Source organism: Sus scrofa, chromosome 5, assembly GCF_054392235.1.
Source record: "Sus scrofa isolate SSC_HxYL_T2T_F1_AM1 chromosome 5, Sscrofa_HxYL_maternal_Yorkshire_Landrace_v2.0, whole genome shotgun sequence".
NCBI classification, from domain to species: domain Eukaryota; kingdom Metazoa; phylum Chordata; class Mammalia; order Artiodactyla; family Suidae; genus Sus; species Sus scrofa.
This window is the reverse complement of record NC_139387.1, coordinates 5282332-5306518: the sequence shown is the minus strand read 5'-3', so window position 1 is coordinate 5306518 and position 24187 is coordinate 5282332. Positions and strand designations below refer to the sequence as shown.

Genomic DNA, 24187 nt, shown 5'->3' with positions numbered 1-24187 from the left:
GTTCAATTCCTGGCCTGGGAACTGCCGGGTGCCACAGGCACAGCCATAAAGGAAATCTTGCTTTCAGTGTTTTCAGGCAATTCTCATAAAGTTTGGCAACTTCTGTCTACAGGAAAACCAGCACTGTGCTGAAATCACCCTGAGGAGCCGCCCAGAGCTGGGCCCCGTTCTGATGCCAGTGCCCAAGGCCCCGCCCTGCCTGCAATCAGCTTTGGTTGCAGGTCGGGCTGCAGGAGGGCACACGGATTCCCACATGGCAGATGAGGAAGCAGAGGCCTGCAGGGAGCTTGTGATCAGGCTGCAGGGCTGAGGGTGCACCCTGGAGGCAGGTGGTTTAGTTTAAATCCCAGCTTTGCCGGGTACCAGCACAAAGTCCCTGCCTCCTGGGGGGTGGTGAGGTCTGAAAGTGCTAACAGGCAAAGCCTTTAGAAAGCACCGGGCAGGTTTCCTAAGCACTTTAAAATGTTGTTTGTTCCCACTACTGTTGCCTGAGGTCAGACAGCAAGTACCCGGCAGTGGGATTTGAACCAGGTCCATCTGGGCCAACACTCTTGCTTCCCCCGGCCCTGCCCACCCGACTCCTGTGTCTCAGGCTCCAAGGGGTGCTGCTGTGGTCTCATCACCCCTGTTCCGTCAGCACCCGAGGCAGCCCCACCCTGGTACCCATCCTGTTGCTTTGGAGGCCCAGCCTGCAACTCTGTGGCCAGGGACCCTCCAGAGAGGTCACTTCTAACATAAAGCAAGACCCGCTGTGACTCAAGGGTCTAATTAAAACCTTTTGGGGAGTTCCTGTTGTGGCTCAGAGGGTGACGAACTCGACTAGTATACACAGGGTGCGGGTTCAATCCCTGGCCTGGCTCAGTGGGTTAAGGATCCAGCATTGCTGTGAGCTGTGGTGTAGGCTGCAGACGTTGCTTGGATCCTGAGTTGCTGTGGCTGTGGTGTCGGCTGCTGGCTGCAGCTCCAATTCGAGCCCCAGCCTGGGGACTTCCATATGCTGTGGATGCGGCCCTAAAAAGCAAAAGAAAAAAGACAAGACAGAACAAGATCTTTTGGGATTTGTGGGAAGATCTGTTTATTCACTAATTATTATTTGTGCCAAACATTATTCGGCACACACAAACCCAGGCAATCACTGTGCTAAACACTCACCCATCTTAAGTGCTGCCCCTCCCCTCAGAGATGCCAGCGTCCAGGAGGGCTCTTCTCCTGCAGCACCGCCCATCGGAACTGCAGGCCCATCTCTTTGCTGCTGGTTCCCTGTACGTTCGGCTACAAGCCCTCCCACAACCTCCCAACTCACATCTAAAGGCTTCAAGGCATTTCCCCTTGGACGTCAAAACGAACACGGCCAAAGTCAAAGTTCTGGCTCCTGGATGTCCCAGCTCATCCTCCGGGTCCTTCCCGGCTCGTCCTCCTCCGGGTCCTTCCCGGCTCGTCCTCCTCCGGGTCCTTCCCGGCTCGTCGTCCTCCGGGTCCTTCCCGGCTCGTCCTCCTCCGGGTCCTTCCCGGCTCGTCCTCCTCCGGGTCCTTCCCGGCTCGTCCTCCTCCGGGTCCTTCCCGGCTCGTCCTCCTCCGGGTCCTTCCCGGCTCGTCGTCCTCCGGGTCCTTCCCGGCTCGTCGTCCTCCGGGTCCTTCCCGGCTCGTCGTCCTCCGGGTCCTTCCCGGCTCGTCGTCCTCCGGGTCCTTCCCGGCTCGTCGTCCTCCGGGTCCTTCCCGGCTCGTCCTCCTCCGGGTCCTTCCCGGCTCGTCCTCCTCCGGGTCCTTCCCGGCTCGTCGTCCTCCGGGTCCTTCCCGGCTCGTCGTCCTCCGGGTCCTTCCCGGCTCGTCGTCCTCCGGGTCCTTCCCGGCTCGTCGTCCTCCGGGTCCTTCCCGGCTCGTCCTCCTCCTGGTCCTTCCCGGCTCGTCCTCCTCCGGGTCCTTCCCAGCTCAAGAAGCGGCAGGACCTTCCTTCCATTTCTCAGACCACAAACCTCGGAGGCGCCCTCGGGCCTCCCTCTGCCCAGCACCCCACATCCAATCCGCCCACACGGCCGTCGGTTCTCCCTTCAGAGCATCACTTCTCCCAGTCCGGCTGCTCCACTGGATCCCTGGCTGGCCCCCAGCTTCCTGCAGGAGGCTCTCCACTGGCTCCCAGCTCCCACCCTCACCCCGCCTTCTTTCCTCACAGCAGCTGCTGATCCCTCCTCAGCTCAAGCCAGTGCATGTCGCTCCTCTGCTCAGCTCATGGCACCAGGGATCCAGTCCTCAATCCTGACCGTGGCCCCAGCCCCCTACTCTTTGTCCTCTCCTCCTCCTCCACGGGCCCCCGTGCTGCTGTTGGACACGCCAGGCCTGCCTTGGGTACACCAGGGAATTCTCCACCAGCTCTGCCTGGCCTTCCCTGGGTCTCTGCCTGAATGCCACTTCTCCAGGGAGGCATGTCCTGTCCCACCTGCACAAGGGAACCACTCTGACGGGCCTCTGGCCTCTCCCCCTGCTTTGTTTTTCTTCACAGCACGTGTCACCACAAGACCGTCTGGAGATGCTTGTCTTCACCAGCTGCTCCACCTCTAGAAGGTCAGCATCTTGCCTGGGCTGACCAACCTCTCCGTGCAGCTCCAGCCCCGAGAGCAGGCTTGCGAAACGTCCACGGACTGAGGACGGGCTATTTCCTGGGCACCTATGATGTGCCAAGAACCCTGCTGGGCACAGGGACACACTGACAACTCAAGCCTGGCTCCCGACACCAAGGCCCTCAGTCCAGCAGGGAAGAAAGCAAATGACAGCGAGACGGCGTGGTAAGTGCAGCAAAAGAGGAGCAAAGGCCCCGAGGCCTTCACTGCTGGGCCGTGGGGCGCGCATTTGTAAAATCCCCACAAACTGAGATTCTTCCCTCAGTCCTGAATCTCACTCTGACTCCCAGCCTGAAGACTCCGAATTTGATTGAAGTCAGTAAATGCCGGGCCAAGTAGATGTTCCTTAATTCCTGGCTATGGCATTTACTGGGCATGCGGCTTCGAGAAGTTCCTCCCCATCTGTGACCCTCCATTTCGTCACCTGTGAAGTGGGGGTGCTGATGCCCACTCGGTAGGGTGGTTGTGGGGATTAAACCAACTGAGGCCACGGGGGTAAGCCCTCTGGGTCACTGCCTGTCGGGGAGAGTGAAGTCTCTTATTCATTCAGCAAATGCATACGGATCACCTATTGCCCAGCAGGCACTGTGGTGGCCAGTTGTGTGACTGCGGTGAATGATTCAGGAGCAAGCGGGGCCTCGACGTCTTGTGGGATGACAAATCCACGTGCTCGGCAAGCAGGGAGCAGTGAGCGGCGGCAGGTCTCCGGGCAGATCTGAAGGGCCAGAGGAACCACCGGGGCTTCAAGGCCGGCGCTGAGGTAGGAGCTGGCTGGTCGCAGGGCGAGGAGTGACCGTCCAGGCAAAGGAGGAGGATGTCCAAGGCCAGGAAGGGAGGAAGGGCGACGGCCAGAGTGACGCGGCGGCGGGTGGGGGCTGGGGAATGGGGGGAGACGCGGCAGAGAGCAGGGCCAGGCCGGGGCTGCAGGCTGGTGGGCAGGATCCTGGCTCATCCCAGAGAAAGGGGACGCTCTGACCAGAGCCTGCGTGTTGAGACCCTGCACGGCCAGGTGTCCAAGACAGTTTATGAAGCAAAAACCACAGCTGCAGAAGTGTATATACAGGATGAGCCTTTGTGTGGGGTTTCTCTCTCTCTCTTTTTTTTTTTTTTTGTCTTTTTAGGGCCACACCTGCAGCATATGGAGGTTCCCAGGCTAGGGGTCTAATGGGAGCTACAGCTGCCAGCCTACGCCAGAGCCACAGCAATGCAGGATCTGAGCTGCATCTGTGACCTACACCACAGCTCACCGCAGTGCTGGATCCTTAACCCACTGAGCGCGGCCAGGGATCAAACCTGCGTCCTCATGGATGCTCGTCAGATTTGTGTCCTCCGAGCCGCGGTGGGAACTCTGTGTGGGGTTTCTCAATCCTCTTTGTTTTTTTGAAATATTCATGAATCCACAGGCATGTGCCTGAACCTGCAGAGACACTGTCTAGAGGGTGAGGCTGAAGGGGAACCCACCAGGACCATGGGATCTGTCCCCAGGTCATGCCCCCAGGTCACCAGGGGGTCTCCGTGCCTGCTTTCTTCACCACAGTGAGGGAGGGAAGCAGGGAAGACGGCCCTTGTCTGTCACAGTGAATTATCCCGTTCTACTGTTCATGGTGCTGGCCTTGGCCGTGCAGATGAGGCTGACTTCGCCTTGTCCGTAAACCTGGCTGTGCTGAGACAGACTGTCTGGCCACAAAATCACTGGGCAAACAATAACAGCAGCAGCAATAACAGTAATTTCAACCACTATCAAATAGTTTTTTCATTACAGATGGCAGGAGCTATTCAAGAATGTCTCATGAGGAGTCCCCGTCGTGGCTCAGTGATTAATGAATCCAATGAGGAATCATGAGGTTGCAGGTTCGATCCCTGCCCTTGCCCAGTAGGTTAAGGATCCAGCGTTGCCTTGAGCTGTGGTGTAGGTCGAAGAAGCGGCTCAGATCCCGCGTTGCTGTGGCTGTGGTGTAGGCTGGCGGCTACAACTCCGATTCAACCCCTAGCCTGGGAACCTCCATATGCCACGGGAGCAACCCAAGAAATGGCAAAAAAAAAAAAAAAAAAAAAAAAAAAGTCTCACAAATAGGAACTCAATAACAGAAACAGAGCGACTGAGCCATCCAATTCAGCAGTCAGGACACACACTGCACCCCGTTTACACACAGCAGCCCCCCAGGGCACCCGGATGGAACCCGCACCCTAGTCTGCAATTAGGGGTCCACTCTTCCGCTCACCCACTAGGTTCTAAATTCTTTGCGGGGTAGGGTGGGTGTTGGTGAACATTTATTCAGCCAATTCATTATTTAATTATTTAAAATAAAACCGTCTTAGGACATACAGGACATATGTGCGCCATGACCAAGCTGATGACAGAGGTAGGAAGACGATGGTGGCGGCACCCAGCCTGGCTTCCCCCACGCCCCTGCCGGGAGGGGTGAGTGAGGGGAGACGGGGCAGAGGCGTCCGAGCAAGGGGCTGGGCTGCCATGGGGGCAGCGGTGGCAGCTGACAGCCACTCCGGCCCCTGCTAACCAGCACAGAGGGACGGTCTGCTCCGGTGCCTCTGCCTCCCCTTCTGCCTCCCATCCCTCCCGCCAGGCCTTCAGAGAACCAGGCCCTCCAGCCCCCTGCCGACCTCTGCCTGCTCCAAGCTCTTCTCAGCTGGACATGCCATCAGATTAAATGAGGACTGACCTTTCCCCGCCGGCCTACGGTGACCATACTTTCTTCAAGCCCAGAATTAGGAGGTGCAGTCTGAGGGCTAGACAGAATAGTCGAAGTCCGACCATCCTGCAAGTCCAGCTCGACCGTCACCAGAAGTAAATCTCTTCTAAAACGGGAGCTCAGTAACAACAGAAATGAATCTCCACCGGCCATCAGCATGGGATGCTGGTCTGGTCAGAGCACAGCGACTCTGCGGCCCTGCTCCTGGGGGCCGGCCCCACGCACGAGGACTCGCCTGCCCCCACCCCTCACTGAGGCACTCGCTCCTGCACAGCCTGGGTCTCCACGCCCTGGTTGGGATCCGTTCTGACTCCCTCACGTCCTCTGCCCCGTTTTGTAGCCGACGTGCTCAGCTCAGCAAACGGATCTTCTTTCCCACTTGACTGACCCTCTGACTTCTCAACACAAAGACACCTGAGGCCATTCTGCACCTGCCTCTCTCCGTTTCTCCCGGCTTCTCCATCACAACGTCTGCGTGCAACACACGGCTCAGTCACATGGGGCCCGTGACCCGCCACCACCTGCCTCGGGCAAGTGCACTCTTCCACGGTGTGCTCCCTGCTTTTTCTGGCCAGAACCTGCTGAGGGTTTCAGATTCTATTCAGCGGTCACCTGCTCCAGGAAGCCCTCCCTGATGACTGATTTCCTGTGCCCCGCAGCACACCACCGGTTCCTTCACGCCAGCCAATCGTGATGTGTCTGAACCGTCGGTTCAGTCTGTGTTTGGACTGGACTGAGCTCCCTGAGCAGGGCTCGCATGTCCATCCCCAGCTCTTAGAGGAGAGTCCAGCTTAGGAGACGCAGGTGCAGAAGGCTTGTTTGGTGAGTGACTGAGTGGCGTGGCGGGAACGGCGGAAAGGATCCTAAACGTGCTGTACCCGGGCTGCCGTGCCCCTGCCCGCCCTCCCCGTCTTGTGAGGAGGCCTCCTTACTTCTCCAAGGCCTCTGAGCGGCAGAAGGCGGACCCAGCCAAGTGTCAGCAGGAGGGGCATAGGGAGGGGTGGGGATCCCACAGATCAGCCCCCCCCGGGAAGGCGAGAAAGGGTAAAAAGCCTGAGTCCATAGGACCTGGGGCCCCAGGAGTCACGGCCCCTCGGGTGAGCAAGGAGGCAGGGGGTCCCGAAAAGCCCAGCAGTAGCAGAGAGGTCACGTCGTGATTTACCCGGAAGAATTCCTTCAGTCTCCGGGGGAACTGGCGCAGGCATTCTTTCGCTGTAATCAAGGAGCTGTCCGAGGTGCCTTTCGAAAGACCTGGAGTCTGAGGCGGGGTCGCTTCCGGCCCATTCATGGCAGCATCTGAAACAGTCACATAAAGCAGGAGACCTGTTAGGGGCGTGCATGCCTCTCCATTTCCATCCCAACACTGCTGCCCTCAGTCCTGGCAGAGCACTACCCAGTGCAACGGCCCTGGGCCGAGCACAGCACGCCCTTGGCTATGCGCTGGCGTCTCCGTCAGTGTCTTAGACATGTACCTGCTGTCACGAGAAGAACTTGTTCTCTGAGGACAGGGCCGCGCTCCCGCCCAGCGCGTTGCCTGCTCTGGCTCCCCCGCCCGTCCTCTGGGCGGGGATGACCTCGCCCATCTCTCTGCTCTCAGGGCAGAGAAGGAGGATCCGGCCCGATCTGGTTCCTAGCATCAGGCCCCAAGCACAGGTACGTGGAGGTCAGTCCCCAGGCAGATCCTGAGCACCTGTGCGCCCGAGGCCTCTGGACACTTCCTGGTCTTTTCAACAACCCCGAGCACAGAGGCTCTTCGCGACCCTGCTTCACGCAGGAGGAAACCTACTACGGTGCCCATTCTCCAGATGGGGAGGTGGAGGCTCGGCTTCCCCAAGGCCACGGAGCTCACGGTCGGCACAGCTGGACCCAGGCCCGTAGGATTCCAGAGCCCAGCCAGTTAATCACTGCATTAGGCTCTTTTGTTCTCCTAAAACTGAGTGAGGAAATGTAACCTCTACTTCAAACAAACCCATTCCCATCAGGGTGCACCCATTTGAGCGTGGCCTTGTCTAAAGCCAGGCTACGGTCTGGGACTTGATCGTGAGTCTCAGCCCGTGTCCAGCCCCCTCACCCACTGACGTGGTCGGTAGGATGCAGGGCGGGCAGGGCGCCTGGAGCTGGCGGACATCCTTGAGTCTTGAACCTGGCCTCTGCCTCGCCTCCACCTGGGCCCAAAGTGGCCTCCCCTGGCCTGGGGCTGGCCCGGAGCCCCCCCTCCCCCACCCTCAGCACCTGGCCAGGTGTTGTGGGGACCGATGGAGGATGGAGGAGGAGGAAGGTGAGGAGGAAGAACAGGCTGGGAGGAAGGAAGCCCAGAGCCACTGGCGGCTGTGGAGTCAAGTGCCTACTCTGCGACAGGGTGAGTGACTGCTTACCCTGGGCCCCGATTTGCTCACCTCAACAATGGCTACAGGAGAAGCACTGGCCCAGGAGAAGCACTCACTAAAGTGAATGTGAGGTCCTTTTCCCCATTTTTTTTTTTTTTTTTTTTTTTGGCAGCGCCCATGGCACGCGGGAGTTCCCAGGCCACAGTGGTGACCTGAACCACAGCAGCGGATCCTCAACCAGCTCAGCCACCGACAGAGCCACTGGCAAACACCCCTTTTCCCTATTTTTATTGTCCTTCCAATATGTCAAAACATACAGCCAAAGAAAAGTGTCCAAATGTTAAAATTCTACGGCTTCTCTGTTGTCTTTTTTGGGGTGCAGGACTTCTCCCCTTCAGATTCAGCAATTAAATCTGGGAGCTTGGATGGGACCCTCTCTTTCCTTCCTGGTGAGGCGTCTTGGCTGCCGGTTTCTCTAGTGAGACACACGACATCACCCAGGCATCACCCAGGCCGACCTTGGAGAAAAGGGCAAAAGGCAAACAGTGCCCCGGGCTCTGCCCCAAGCAGGCTGCAGTGCGCTCACAGCAAAGGAGAAGAGCATTCTGTTCATACGTATGGGCGACCTCTGCAGCTCTCCTCCAGGGCTTTTTTCAGGGGGAGTGGGAACAAGGGAGGGGAGAGATGACACAGCCGAGAAGGGAAGGCTGGTGCTGGTCATCCGTCCGCCAGGCGTGCGGCTGGAGAGCAGGATCGGGAGCAGCTGGCAAACGGGAGGACCCAGCTTCTGGCCCAGATAGCCCCACGCACAACGAATTTCCTGAGGACCATGTGTCGGGGGGGAGGACAGTGGCCGGGTGATCTTGGGCAAGTCACTGAATCTTTTAGAATCTCTGTGTCCTTATCCGCAAAAGGGGAAGAAAAACACGTGCCTTGCTGGTGCGTGGGGGGCCACTAACTACCCACAACCGCATCTGATTCTAGGAGGAAAGCCTTAAAGGACATGAGGTGTGGTTGGAGGAGCACAGGCTTGGGAGTAAATTTTAGAAACCATTTGTGCTCTATTTGTAGACAGTTCTGTCAGACAAAATTCTGCACTCAGAGTGCAGCTGAGTGAAATTTTTTTTTTAAAAGGCTGAAACGCAGTCAGATAAAATGAAGCAAAAATGTCTGTTTCCAGTCTTAGGACACACACCATTTCAACATCTCAGCTGGCCCTACTTCAACCCCAGCAGCCTTGTGGCAGTGCTCAGAAAGACTGGGGCGGGGGGTGGGGGACAGGAGGGGGGGTGGGGATGGGAGGGCCAGGTTTGCACTTGGCCGTTAGCCACCTTCAAATCCTGTTGCAAAATCCAGGTAGCTCATCCCTTCCTTCTTATATCCTATTTTCGCCGTCAGCAGCGCGTACTGGTCGTCATCCATGGGCATCCCGTGCTCCTCCAGTACCTGACAAGGAAGACAAGCCAGGGAGAGGCCATTAGGTGGCCTTGGGGACCTGCAGGCCCCACAGCCCCCATGCTCCAGGCTCTGACTGTTGCCTGTCTGATCCCCCCCGCCCCACAGGCTCCCCACAGGCAGGGCCGGGTGTCCTGAGCTTGGGGCCCTGCAGGCTTGTTGAGTGAGTGAGTGAACAAAGGAACAGAAGGGCCCCAGGCCCTGGGCTTGGTGGGCATGGCACTCAGGGCTGCAGCCGTGACGTCACTGCAAACCTTTTCACAGGCTGTGCCACCCAGGGTCCCCAATTCACATCTGCTGTGACTGCAGTGGCTTTCCATTTCATAACTTAGGTCTATATCCTAGGAAACAGAAGCAAAATAAAGCAAGGTGGCTTGAGGAGGGGAAGTTAGAATTTTGATCCCAGTTTCACTAGGACTGCAAGTTAATGTGTTCTGTTCTGTTCTGCTCTGTTTTGCAGGGGGACCCATGGACCCCTTTCCCCTCTCCTTTGTGAGTCACTCGCTGGACATTGTCTGTGATCCTTCACTCCATCACACACAACCTTACTGTCTCCCAGCAGGTTCCATCTTGTGTGTGTAGCAGACGGGGGTTGGGGGCAACTGAGAAAAACACACTTCCCTGTGTTACAAACAGCGAAGTGGAATCATCTAAACGACTCTTCCCAGGACATGACGCCTTCCTAGGAAAAACTGAATGGCTGGGCTGTTTGAGCAGCAGGTGATGCTGGCACCACTTTGCCAGTGGCCAGTCGGTCAACAACCTGGACAGAGCTACCTGCCTGGAGATGCAGCAGAAGGGATGCTGGGGGCGTATAGATGGGGACAGGAGACAGCACCCCTGCTGCTTTCAAATCATGACTTAGGTGAGAAAACATGGCTTTCCTTCCAGAAAAGGATACTGCACCACAGTTTAAAATGTGTCTGTGCATCAAAGGGCCAACGATGCCCAGGATGACTGGGCTCTCCCAGGACAGATGCAGGAAGGCTGTCTGGGAGAGCCGAGTCTGGAGACAGGTTAGAGGAAAGGGTGTGCCTGGGTGTTCGGTTGGGGAATACACAGACCAGCCGTTAACTTGGGGTTAATCAGGGGTTGTGATGGCACAGGAAGCTACAGTCAGTTAGACAGCAGAGGAATAGCAGGCTCAGTGCCACACTGACTGCGTTCTGTAGAGGAAGCTGAATAGGGGCAAAGGGAGCAGGAGGATGGGATGAGACACTACCCATCACCATCAGCACTATCGTCACCATCATTATCATATCATCATCATCCTATCATCACCATCACTATCCCCATCATCATCGTCCCCATCAGCAGCAGCACCATCATTATCATCATCATCAGCATCATCATTACCATCATCATCAGCACCATGAGCAGCAGCACCATCATCATCACCATCATCAGCACCATCATTACCATCAGCAGCAGCACCATCATGACCAGCACCATCATCACCATCATTATCAGTACCACCGTCACCACCATCATCATCCTGCCATCACCATCACATCCCCATCATCATCATCAGTAGCAGCAGCACCAGCATCATCACCATCATCATCACCATCATTACCATCATCAGCACCATGAGCACCATCATCATCACCATCATCATTACCATCATCATCAGCACCATGAGCAGCAGCACCATCATCACCATCATCACCATCATCATCACCATCATCACCGTCATCATCATCATCATTACCATCATCATCACCGTCATCATCATCATCATTACCATCATCATCACCAACATCACCATCATCATCACCGACATCATCATTACCATCATTACCATCATCATCACCATCTCATCACCATCACCATCATCATCACCGTCATCATCATTACCATCATCATTACCATCAGCAGCAGCAACACCATCATTACCATCATCATCATTACCATCATCATCATCACCATCATCATTACCATCATCAGCAGCACCACCATCATTACCATCAGCAGTAGCACCATCATCACCATCATCATGAGCATCATCCTCACCTTCATCATCACCATCATCATCACCGTCAGCAGCAGCACCATCATCACCATCATTACCATCATCATGTAGCAAAGCTTATGCCTATTATGTGCGAGGCATCATGCTGACTTCTTTACAGATATTACATCTCATTTAATACTTACACGCACAGAAGCCATGAGAAAAGCACTCTTTCTAACTCTATTTTAAAGATATGGAAATTGAGGCTATGAGAGGTGCCCTAGTCACATGATTAGGAAGTGACAAACCTAGGGTTCAAAACCAGTTCTTCTTAACTGCCATGATGAAACCCACTGTTGGAATAAGGTCCCTGGGGCCTGGACAAAGAACAGGGCAGGTGGAAACAGACAGGAAATGACTGCGGGAGGTGGGGGAAAGGGCTCTTCCAAAAAATGCTAGCACCTTCACATGCATCCAAACAGGACACACAGGCAAAGGCTAATCTGGGTCTCACAACTCCTTGGGATGCCCTTGGGACACCAAAGGATAGAGGGCCTCTAAGGGGTGGCTATGAGGCCACCTCTCACTTTCCTCTATCTTCCTGGGAGGCTTTCAGGAGGCAGCTTCTCCTCAGCTCCCAGGTTCTGACAGGTGTAACCTTCTGCCCCAGCCTCCACAGACTAGAGCTGCAGAATATAAACCCACTTATAGCAGCAGGACGCCCCCAGCAGCAGTGAAGCCATCAGTTCCTTCTGCTTTGGTGCCACCCTTGGTGTGTGGGGTAGGACCAGGAGCTGGCACTTTGGCCATATGTCAGCAATGGGTTGAACATGACAGCAGCCTGCTGGGTCTGTCCTGCCCAATTTGTCAGGCCCTGGCCTTGGCTTGGCATGTGTGTGTTGAAGTGAACAAGTAGTGGATGTGGCTGGTGCAGAAGTGTAAGCAGAGCCGCAGGGTGGGGGATGCAGCTGTTGCCTGGGGGCTGGGGGAAGCCGAGCCGGATTCCAAGACTATCCCAAGGGCCTGCCTGGGGACTGGGAATCCTGATGGCTCTGCACCTTCTGCATGCACACCCCATCCCAGCTCAGAGTGGAAGCCTGTCCCAGCATGGGACAGTGCAAGCTTACGGAATGCCGCGGCCCACGCAGAGGCACCCAAGTGTTGGTGGGGCTCTGAAACGAAGAGATTGGTTGTTTTCTTTGAAAGATAACTTTATATTTTGAAAACAATTATCCATGAATTATTCATTGCAAATTCCTCCTGCTCAGTCCTTTCATAAAAACATATGTAATGGATGGTAAGAAAATGTCTGTAGGCAAATGTTTCACAGCCTGGAGGGTTGAGAAGCCCCTGGGAGGTTGGGCATGCCTTAAGCAGCCCATCCAGAGGTTGCAGGCGTGCCATCCCCTGTGGGCACAGAGCACCCGCCGCAAAGGATATGGTACCCAGAGAGCGCCATCACCAGGAGAGGCGCTGAGCACTTCATCACCATCAGCATCTCTGATGCCCCCCTTGCGCCACGCATTTCGAGGATGAACACAGCAACAGATCAGCTAGATTTGTCACAGCCCTTGGAGACAATTTACAATACAACGTGAGGCTAAACGGCAACATTTACAAAACAGATTTTCAAGGGTTTAACCATTCATGTCTTGTCCTTTTGGTCGTTTCTAGGAAGCATGTCCCTAAGGAAGTCCCTCAGAGAATAACAAGCTATGACCTGGCACATGCTGATTCACCCAGCTGCCCCTTCTGCCCTTCCTGGGACATCACTTAGATCGTAGTCTGATTCTCCCTCGAGTGGCCACCCCATTCCGGGGAGTCACTGCCGGGCTCTCCGTGAAAAGAGGTGCTTCCCCAGGTAGGTGCCCAGTGACTGGAAGGTGAGTGAGTGAGTCAATCTTTGCAAGCCCAGCTCCTGCGAAGCGCCTCGTGCTCTGGGGAGCCATCCGCCAGTCTCTGGGGGAGTAGCACTTGTTTGCTGTGCCTCTTGGCATCATGTCTGTGGTGGCTGATCTAGGAAGAATAACAGGCGCCCTTCACCTTTCGCAGCCTGTTCAGTAACACTGAACCGTGTCGCCTGAAACGGAGGAAGGTTGCAACACCCAGGTGACACCTGCCCCTGTGCTTTCAGTTGTGGTTGTGGCTGTTCTACTGCTCTGCATCTACGGATATTGCAAAGCCCACAAGACAATGTGAAGATGTTTGCTTTGCGCAATTAAATGCACATTTAATTAAGAAAAAGAGCTTTTTATATTCAAATGGATATTTACCATTTTCAATGCTCTTTATCCCTTCGGGATCAGCTGAGTCTCCACCGAGTACCAAAGTCCTGGGCTGAAGAACTTCCTTTAGCATTTTTTACGATGAAATCTATTTGCAGTGAGTTATCTTAGTTTGTTTTAAATTTTAAAACATCTTTATTTCACTTTCATTCTTTTTTGGCCACACCTGCTGGATGTGGAAATTCCGAGGCCAGGAACCAAGCCCACTGCAGGGACAACACCAGATCCTTAACCCACCGAACCACAAAAGCACTCCAGTTTCACCTTCATTCTTTTTTTTTTTTTCCACTTTTTAGGGCCGCACCCACAGCATAGGGAGGTTCCCAGGCTAGAGGCTGAATCAGAGCTGCAGATGGCGGCTTACACCACAGCCACAGCAACGTGGGATCTGAGCCCTATCTGCAAACTACACTACTGCTCACAGCAACGCTGGATCCCTGACCCACTGAGCGAGGCCAGGGAGTGAACCCACATCCTTGTGGAAACTAATGGCATTTGTTTCTGCTGTGCCACAACGGGAACTCCTCACCTTCATTCTTAAAGGAGCTTTTTGCTGGATGGAAATTCTGGAGAGAAAGATTTTTGTTCTAGTTTCTGCTTCCCTTCAGGACCCTAAAGTTACTGTCCACTGGCTTTTGGCCTCAATGGTTGCCAATAAGAAGTACACAGTATTACAAATCATCATTGTTCCCCTTCGAATGTGTCATTTTTCACATGTTGCTTTATGATTTCTCGCTTTGCTTTTGGTTTTCAGTTTATCTATGATTTTTCTCTGTATTTATCCCACTTGGGGTTTTCTGTGCTTCTTGAATCTATACATGTAAACCTTTCACTAAAATGTGCGAAATTTCAGCCATTTTTTCTTCACGTATGTGTTCTTCCCTGGTATTCCCTTCCTTCTGTGACTCCAATTATACCCATGCTGGACCTTTGATGTTTGTTCCACATGTCCCTGAGGCACTGGTCTAGTTTTCTTTTTTTTTACCTTTTCCTTTCTACAGTTTTTATAACTTCTACAGATCTACCTTCAAGCTGACTCTTTCCTTTTGTCAACTCCATTCTGTGGTTAAGTTCATCAGGTGAATTTTTATTTCAGATATTTTATTTTTCAGGTCTAGAATTTCCATCTGGTTCTTTTTGTAAATTCTATTTCTCTGCTATTTCCTATATTTTCATTCATTATGAGTATACTTTCCTTTGCATCATTGAACACAGTTATAATAGTTACTTTAAAGACTTCAAGTGTTAATTCTAACGTCTGGATCATCTCAGACTCTCTTCTCTTGAGAAGGATCACATTTTCTTATTTCTCCGTGTGTTGACCAAGTTTGGATGGTATCCTGGACATTAGGAACATTATGGTGTAGAGAGGCTAGATTCTGCTAGATTTTGCTTGAGTAGAGAGTAGACTTGGTTGAACTCTGGTGGGCAGCAGTTTAACTCTAAGTCTGATTCATGGATCCTTAACTAGACGCCTCACAATCCACCTCGCTCCTGCATGGCTCCAGGTCAGCCAGAGATTTGGGCAGAATTTATAAACAGAATTTGGAGCACCTACTCTCTGGCTCCTTACAGAAATCTCCCTTTACTCTCCACTGGCCTTAGTTACTCTGACCTCTCTCTGCTCTCTGGTTCTTTAGGATGGAAAGACTGCTGGTTTTCTATCAGTGTTTTATCTACCTTCTGTGGCACCAACTTCAGCCTTCATTCGGGTGAAAAGCTGAGAAATATGGGAACCTTACCCCATGCTATTCCCATTTCCAAGAGCTGATTCTGCTCCAGAATCCGTTTGCTTAGTTTCGCTCTCCAGGGCCTTCAGGGACTTGGCTATTTATTTCCTTATTTATCATTGTTCAGTGTTTATAGTTGATATAAAGTTGGGAAAGTTGGTATAGCAGGAACTGATTCAGCCATACAGGAAGCAGAACTCCCCATAACGCTTGCTCAGATGCTGAGTATATCAAGCGTATCCTTAAAACACAGCTGTCACCAGCTCAGGGAAAGCCTTCTGAGTCCTCCACAGCCTGAGTCACAAAATTCTTTTTTGAGTTTCTACAGTCCCTTCTGCTTGCTTCTCATAAGGAGTCCCTTGGAGGGGCCTAACACATGCCAGGCACCCAACAAATTGCTGTTGGATAGAGAAATTAGCAGTGCTTCTCTTTCATCTCTGTATCCCCAGAACACACAGTAGGTGCTCAGTAAATGGTGAATGATGGAGGAGGGGTGTCAGTGTGAGGGAATGATGGACACCCACCAAACTCCTGCCACATGCTGGATGAATCTTGAGTGTGATCTGAGAAAGTCCACACCTCAGCAGATAAGCACTCAAAGTGGCCATCCAGCCTTGGCTAGCAAGTAGTTAGAAGATCAAGAATAGTGTGAGGCAGGACAAGAAGACATTATTGTCCGTTGAGACCTAAAAAGGAAGCAGGAGGAAAGGGAGGCAGGCTGGGAACTGGGAACTGGGAACTGGGAACTGGGCTGCAGATGCTTCTGTTGGGCACATCACTGTTTTGGTGCTGGATCAGCCATGATTTCTCTACTGTTCCCCCCTTAATACTGTACTGAGTAAAGTTCTCTTAAAAATGTCAGTCTGCCTCAGTCAAGGAGAACCAAAGAAAAGATTCATGCTAACCCTTGAGATGGAGATTTAAAATCTAAGGAGAACACAGAATTTGGGGCATAAAATATGGAGACTGCTTTTTTAGCCATTCCTCCCTCCCTGGAGATCCTCTGACCCAAGTTATTTGTGATAAAAATCAAAGAGAGTTCTGGAGGGTTTATGTTTGTTTGTTTGTTTTTAATGGCCGCACCTGTGGCATATGGAAGTTCCTGGGCAAGCTGCGGCTGAGACTTATGCCACAGCTGTGGCAATGCTGGATCCTTTAACCCACTGCACTGGGCAGAGAACGAACCCACACCTCCACAGCAATGCTGCAATTAGATTAACCCACTGCACCATGGCGAGAATGCCAGGGTTTTATTTTTAATAACTAATATTACTGCTATTTCTTGACATATCCATTCATAGTCAAAATGAAAGAAGCAAAAAATATCTTCTCTAGAATTTCAGGCTTGCTCCATCTCCCCTCCCTCCGCCCCCACCCCAATGATCCTGCTTGTATAACAACTCTCCCACCATTAGCTGCCACCGTCACCCAGAATATAGACATACTTGGAGAATTCCAATCATCAGGACCACCTGATCATATCAAAGCTGGCACTAGAGATGGAAAACCATGGCTGGAAAAGAATACGGAATTTTCAGAGTTCCCGTCATGGCTCAGTGGTTAACAAATCCGAATAGGAACCATGAGGTTGCTCAGTGGGTTAGGGATCCGGCATTGCCGTGAGCTGTGGTGTAGGCTGCAGACTCGGCTCGGATCCTGCATTGCTGTGGCTCTGGCGCATGCTGGCGGCTACAGCTCCGATTAGACCCCTAGCCTGGGAACCTCCATATGCCGCGGGAGCGGCCCAAGAAATGGCAAAAAGACAAAAAAATTAATTAATTAATTAATTAATTAAAAAAAAGAACATGGAACTTTCAAAACAGATTCGTACTTGAATAGAAAGTTGAAGCCCTCTTGGCAAATACTTCTTAGACTATGCAGACACACACATTACATTGTCCGTGTGGCCCCAGTAAGAGAGTGTTTAAAGCTGATGCAAACCTAGGTGAGAGGCAAATATGATGCTATCACCTGCCAGTCTGCAGTGTATTTAGTCTGAGATACTGTTATGAGTGCAGATAAAGTAACAGATTTCCTTTTTGTTTCTTAAGTGACAGGAATACTTGAAGAATGAAATGGATGTTCAAAGGCTGTGCAGCATCTCGGATAAAAGCCCCTTGAGAACACTGATGGCAGGTGGGGGGGGCACTGTTCCGGAGACAGCAGTTCAGAAGTGGGCGTTAAAGCTGGTGAGCATCTCAAGCAGCGTCCCAGCATTAATGACCTAATGGCAACAGCTGGCTTCAGAGCTGCAAACACTGACTCCAGGCATTAACGGAAGCTTCACAAGCGTCACCGAGAAAGAGAGTTTGACTAAAGGTCTATCAGGTGACGGCCGCTGTCCTGAGTGATGTCCACGCATTATCTTATTTAAACATCACAACTCCTCCACGCAAACACTACCGATTCCATCTTACAGATGAGGAGATAAGAGTTAAGAAAGGCTAAATGAGCCATCTGTTTGCTAGAAGGACCCAGCTATAAGTGCTGGGGTGAAGGTCTGAACCTATGCCAGCCTGACACCACTGGGTCCCGTGTCACTACTCAGTGTTGGGAGAGCCTGGCGAGTGTCAGCTGCAACATTTACAGACTCATTTACAGAGGAGCCTGAAGTCCAGAGGCACAAGCACCTGCCCCCAAGGACATGCCTGAGCACAGAGACACTCAAATAACTCCGCTGCCATTGCTTGGCAGCCAATGACAACCAAACCCTGAGGCTGAGTCTGGACTCAAGAGTCGAGGCTTGAGCTCTACAAATAACGACAGCCACACACTGGGGACTGTTATCACTCCCTACTCCAATGAGCCGCCTAGCAGTCTGCAGACACCAGGGCTGGGTGCTCCCCAAGCCTCTGGGCTGCAATAGGGATGGGGACTTTATGAGCCAGATACTACACAACAAACCACCCAAAATTTGTGGCTGACAACAAAACAAACGTTTACTCTTTTTTTATGGCCATGCCTATGGCATACGGAAGTCCCCAGCCCAGGGATCAAATCCAAGCTGCAGCTCCTGCAACACAGGATCCTTGACCCACTGCACCACAGCAGGAACTCCACAAACATGTATTCTCGCACTGGTGTGTCTGCAGGTCAAGTGCAGTTTGGCTGATGTAAGATGAACTTGGCTGGATGGTTCCGGTTCAGGCGGCGGGTTTAGGCCTGTTTCAAGTGCATGCATTCTGGGGACCAAACGGAAGGGACGGCAGCTGCGCTGGGCAAGCTCTTCTAACAGCTGGTCATGGGGCCCAGGCCAAGCCAGACCACACAAGCAGATCTGAGGCTGCTGCACGGGTCGCATCTGTCCCATTCCATGTCAGGGGCTCCACGCAACCCAGGCCAGCATCACTGGGCAAAGGGGAGGTGATGGTGAATGACAGGGAAGGAGGGTAGTGAGGAGAGGGCTGGCAGGTGCATGTGCTCTGAGGTCCCGCCAGCCCCTTGAGTCTAGGGGATTCTAGACGTCTGGTGGCAGTGCTGCGACCACTAGAAAGACACCATAATCACAACCCGACCGCTGCCCCAAACCCAGGCGTTCGACTCCACAGGTGGATCACCTGGTCTACCTGCTCTAACTCCGCCCTCTCCACAGGCGATGGTACGGAACCACACTGCCAAAAACAATCCCTCCTCGGACCTTCCGAACCTCCAGACAGACCAGTGGTTTGGGAACGACAATCGCCAAGTTGCAGGACAGTGGGGTTTTCTCTCTTTTCTCTTTTTGCCGCGGGCATGATGATGACAATGAAAAGAGCGACAATGATGACTTAGTTTGGTGGGTTTTTAACAACATATTATCCTGCTAGAACTCAAACGCAAGACTAAAATTGTGCTCAGATGGCTCAAATGACAAGATGCTCAACCTTCAGAAACTGAGAAATGAGAATAAAAGACGAGGTGACCTGACAGCTTTCAGGGTCAAGGGGAGTCCCGGGGTGACTAGGAAATCCACCAGACATGGTGACCCTGGAGGCAACTACCCAGAATCCAGCGCACTTGACACACATGGAAAATCTTCGCAGCGTGTCCACCAGCAAAGGAACCCAGCACATCAATAACAAACTGTGAAGACTGCAGATGAAAGCACACAGGCCACTCTCCTCCAGAGGAGGCTGTTCTCAAGTCCTGGCATCTCATCTGGGTTCAAAGGCAGGTGGAGACTAACTGTGGAGGCCCAGAGCCCAGCACAGAGTCAAGTGTGGCCAAGCTCCCCTCTGTGCATGTCTTTATTTCTCTCTTCCCCATTTCAAAAGCAGGTAAGTTTTTAATACATAAACTCAGTGCAAGTCCAACTATGATCCTGTTAATGCATTTGGGGGTAACTGGATAACGTTTGTATAGAAAAATACAAACCTGGCCTAAGAGTAGTCAAGAAAATATAAAAAAGAGGAAAAATAAGTAAAATAAGAAAAAAATAGAAAAATCTATTTTACCAAAAAGAAAAAAACATATTACACCAACATAGAAAAAAATGTATAGACCAGCATAACAAGATGGGAATTTTCAGATATATACCCTCATATAATAAGAATTTCACAATTGACAAAGGAAAAATATAGAAGGGCCCTATCTTACACCACATACAAAAATTAATTTTATATGGATTAAGCACTCACATTTTAAAAATAAGGCAGCAAATGCTCTTGCAAGAAAGTCTAGGAGATTATCTGTAAGATATGCAAAGGAGACGGGGGTGGCGGCAGGAGTAGAAGAATGAAACCTTATTAACCAAGACGACAAATCTACAAATAAGAATTAATTTTTTTTTTTAAAAAAAAGAAAAGGGCGGAAAGGATGGACGATAGATATATTGGGGTATACAAAACTTAAAATAGTGGCAAAAGATGATACAAAAGACAAATGACAGATTTTGAAAATACATTTGTAGTGCAGAGGACAAAGGGTTAATAAGTTAATGCGAGAGGCACTGGGGGACACCTATGTGCCAGACACTAGGCAAGCCACCAGGAGTACAAGAGCAGACAGAAGAGCAGAGTCCCTGCCCTCAGGCCGCACTGAAAGGGTTCACATACCATATTGGGGTGACTGTGTCCCCCAGGTTCCTGTGAATGCCACCTTTCATGGAAACAAGATCTTCTTCCGTCAAATCAAGCCACCATGAGGCCATCCTGGATGAGGGTGGCCCTAAATCCAACGACTGGAGTCTTTACAAGAAGAGGGAAATCTGGACACAGACACACAGGGAGGAGAACACCAGGCAGAAGGAAGAGATAGAGGTGGAGTGACGGCAGCCACCAAGCCAAGGAACGCCAAGATTGCCAGCAACCGCCACAAGCTGGATCAGGCGAGGAAGGACCCTCCTCTAGAACCGTCAGAGGAAGCCGATCCTGCTGACACCTTAATTTCAGGCTTCTGGCCTCCAGAGCTGTTGCTTCAGGCCGGCCGGTTTGCGGTACTCTGTCACAAACCCATAGGAAACTAATACACGTAGAGCAGCTCATTTAATCCTTATAACAACCCTACAACGCACCTGCTAAAACGATCTCCATTTAAGGATAAGGAAACTGAGGCACAGAGAGGTCTGCCCAGGGTCCCATCGTTGTTAAGTAACAGAGCTGGGATTTCAACCCTGGCAGCCTAGCTCAGCATCCCCATTTTAAACCACAATTCTACAACACTTCAAGAGTGATTGCATTTATTCAAAAAAAAAATTGAATGCTTATTTTGTGCTGGGTCCTGCTTTAGAGGCTGGGGACAGGACAGAGAATTAAAGAGACACAGATAAAGAGTTCCCTGGTGACCTGGCAGTTAAAGATTTGGCATTATAACTGCTGTGGTATGGGTTCAATCCCTGTCCTGGGAACTTCCACATGCTGTGGGTGTGGCCAAAAAAAAAAACACAAAAACACAGGTAACTGACCTTGTAGCATGTTCATCTCAGGGAGGGAGGCAGGGCTGCAGGAAGCGGTGCCCCCAGGAGAGAATCAGAGAGGAGCTGATGCAAACAGGAAAGTGTCAGCCAAGAGCTATGGCAGCTGGGAGGGTAAAGGCTGGGGTCAGATGAAGAGAGATACAGACCTTAGGGGGAAAAAGCCCCAGGGGTGACAATCTAGAGGATGGGGGTGACGTGGGAGTCCCAGGCTTCTTAGGGAAATCCATAAGTAACATGTTTATAGTAAACAGACGCATCTTCTAAGTTGACAAGAGAGCAAAGGATGTAAATGGGCAACTCACAGAGGAACAAATCCTAACGGCAAAAAAAGCAGGCGTTCACCAGTGATCAGGGAAATAGATGCAAATGACTCTTACACTGAGCTATCACTTTAAAACTATCAGACCACCAAAGATTAAAAAGAGCTATGATGCAATATAACAGAGGCCAGAGAAAAAGATACTCTCATACACAGCTGTTAGAAATACGAAAGGCTACAGTGTTTTTTAAGAAAGCCCACAGACGACATGTGTTAAAATTAAAAAAATATATACTTTCTTGGACTAAGCAATCCTACTCCTGGGAACCCATTTCATAGAGATGAAAGCATCAGTTTGCAGAGATACATAAAGAACAATCGTTTTAAGAAGGGGAAAAAGGGAAAAAGAAGTGAATGCCCATCAAAAAGGTAATGGCTGGTGTTCAGGTTGCAGGTCTTTGTTTCCCCCAAGAACAAACAGAAAAGCCATATAAAATACAGCAAAATACACCCGTCTGAAGTACAGAGAGCTGCTGAAACAACCAGGACGCAAAGGCACATGGGTCTGAGTGAAGGAGAACCTCAGAACTTGGAGTGAAAAGTCACGCTCCCATTCTGGGAGCAGGGCCAGGGCTCAGGGTTGGGGCTGAGGGCCCAGGCAGACGGTTACCACCAGCAGGCAGAGAAACAAGCAGAGCTGGTGGTAAGCTCCTGGGACCACAGAGGCCAAAACCATAGACCTGAATGGTCAGATTCCTGGTGAGAAGGGAAAACAGAGAAGCGAGCCTGACAGAGTCTGGTTCTCCTCTCAAGGCACCTACTGGGTTCGGGAGCCTCATGGGGCAGAAAGCCTCCGAAAAGCTGAAGGGGTCTTTGTGGTCACCTGTTTCTGGTCTTGAGGAAACTAAGAGCAGACAGAGTTCAGGATCTCTCAGAGGCGAGGGCTCCCAGTTAAAAACTTGGAAGACTACACCCTAGAAAGAGGGGTTAAAAAAAAAAAAAGGCAAATGGAGCCTTGAAAAATTGCAATCCAGCCTCAAATCAACTCAGTCCCTAACTGGATCAAGGTCCTCAGTCCCAATTTATCTGCCCAGCAAAGGAAAGGGTGGGCGACCCATTACCTTAGAGCCTCTCAGTTTTCCTAATACATATCTGGCATTCAGTAAAAATTCAGTAAAAGTCTCTCTGGCATGCCAAAAGCTGGGACCATGTGACCCAAAACCAAGGGGAAAAACAGACCATAGAAAAAGTTCTACAAGTGATCTAGATACTGGGTTAGCAGGAAAAATATTTTAAACACCTATAAATATATTTAAGAAAACACAGGAATATGTTGAGACAGCAGAAAAGACACCGGTGTATGGTAAAAAAGCCAAATGGGCATACCACAACTGGAAAAAATACTAAAATTAAAAACTATGTGAATAAACCCCAGATCGGAAAAAGCAGAACAGTGGATTAATGAACTGGAAGACAGGTCAATGGGACTGAAGCACTGAGAGAGAAATATTGGAAAATATATAAAAGAGTGAAAGAGACATGGAATATTGCGGCCAGGTTGAATACACATAATTGGAGTCCAAGAGGAACCGACAGAAGGGGACACAACTGAAAGGAGGAGAGATAATGGCTGAGAATTTCTCACAAAAAAATTTGATTAAACACAGCAATTTACAGATTTAAGAAGAACTGCAAAACACAGCAGGATGCACACAAAGAAAGGCACAACTAGACACATTTGTAAAACTGCCAAAATCCAAAGGCAAAGAGGGAAATCTTTTATATATATATATATATATATATATATATATATATATATACATACATACATATATATATACACATATATACATACATATATATATATACATATATACATACATATATATATATACATATATACATACATATATATATAATGATTTTTTTATTCTTTTATATAATGATTTTTTTTCATTATAGCTGGTTTACAGTATTCTGTCACTTTTCTATGGTACAGCATGGTGACCCAGTTACACATGCATGTGTAGATGAAAATCTTAGAAGATGCTAGAGAGAGAAAAAAGACACATTATATCCAAACTTGAAAACAATAAGACTGTTGGGGTTTTTTTAACAAGAGAACTGACATACGCCAGAAGACAATGGCGGGATATCTTTAAGATGCCAGAGGAAAATAACTGCCAAACTAAAACGCTACTCCCCGCTCAAATAGCTTCAAAAAGCAAGAGCAGAATTCTGCTTTCAGGTTCTGCAGGTAAAGAGCTTCGAGGCCATCACTTCCATCCTTACAGCACGAAAAAAGCTGAACAAATTGAACATCAATGACTTTTCTCAGAACCATCAGAAAAATTTGAAATCTGGAGGGACAGCTGGACACAGAGAGTCGCAGCCAAGACCAGCTTACCTGGAGCAGAAGCCACTGCAGCCACAAACCGGTAGGAACACTCAAGGGGGGATTTTGACAGACTGCTGGGGGCTGCGTGAGGATTAGCTTGAGAATGAGAAACGCCTGGGGGTCCAGTCTTGGGGTGGGGGGAGGGGGCACATGTTCCTGGATTTTACCACCAGGAACTCCACCAGGTTCTCCAGGTGAAAATTCCAAGAAAGATCCCCTGTGTGTCAGGCAAATTACAAAGAAAGTAGAAGTAAATAAGCAGAAGAGAAGAAATACTGAAGATAAGAGCAGAAAACAATGAAATAAAATATGGACAAACGATATTTTAAAATGATGAAACCACAGCTTCTTTTATAAAAAGAGCAACAAAAGTGATAAATCCGTATCTAGTTAGACTATTCAAGAAGCAAAGAGAAAAGATTAAAAATGATCAATATCAGGAGTGATGAAAACAAAAACATCATTAAGGATAATACAGACATTTAAAGGATAACGAGGCATGAGTCCATATCAATATAAATAGATGACTGAATGAATTCCTAAATTCGCTGGGAGAGAAG

General features: G+C 50.6%; 1 protein-coding gene across 1 annotated transcript in view; it reads right to left on the bottom strand.

The window, feature by feature from the left end:
* The window catches only part of EFCAB6 (EF-hand calcium binding domain 6), a 221323-nt gene that overhangs the window by 79584 nt on the left and 117552 nt on the right, over positions 1–24187 (bottom strand). Inside the window, 2 exon segments of the mRNA XM_084955059.1 lie at positions 6489–6622; positions 8985–9099. Of these exon segments, the coding sequence (XP_084811185.1) occupies positions 6489–6622; positions 8985–9099 (249 nt within the window).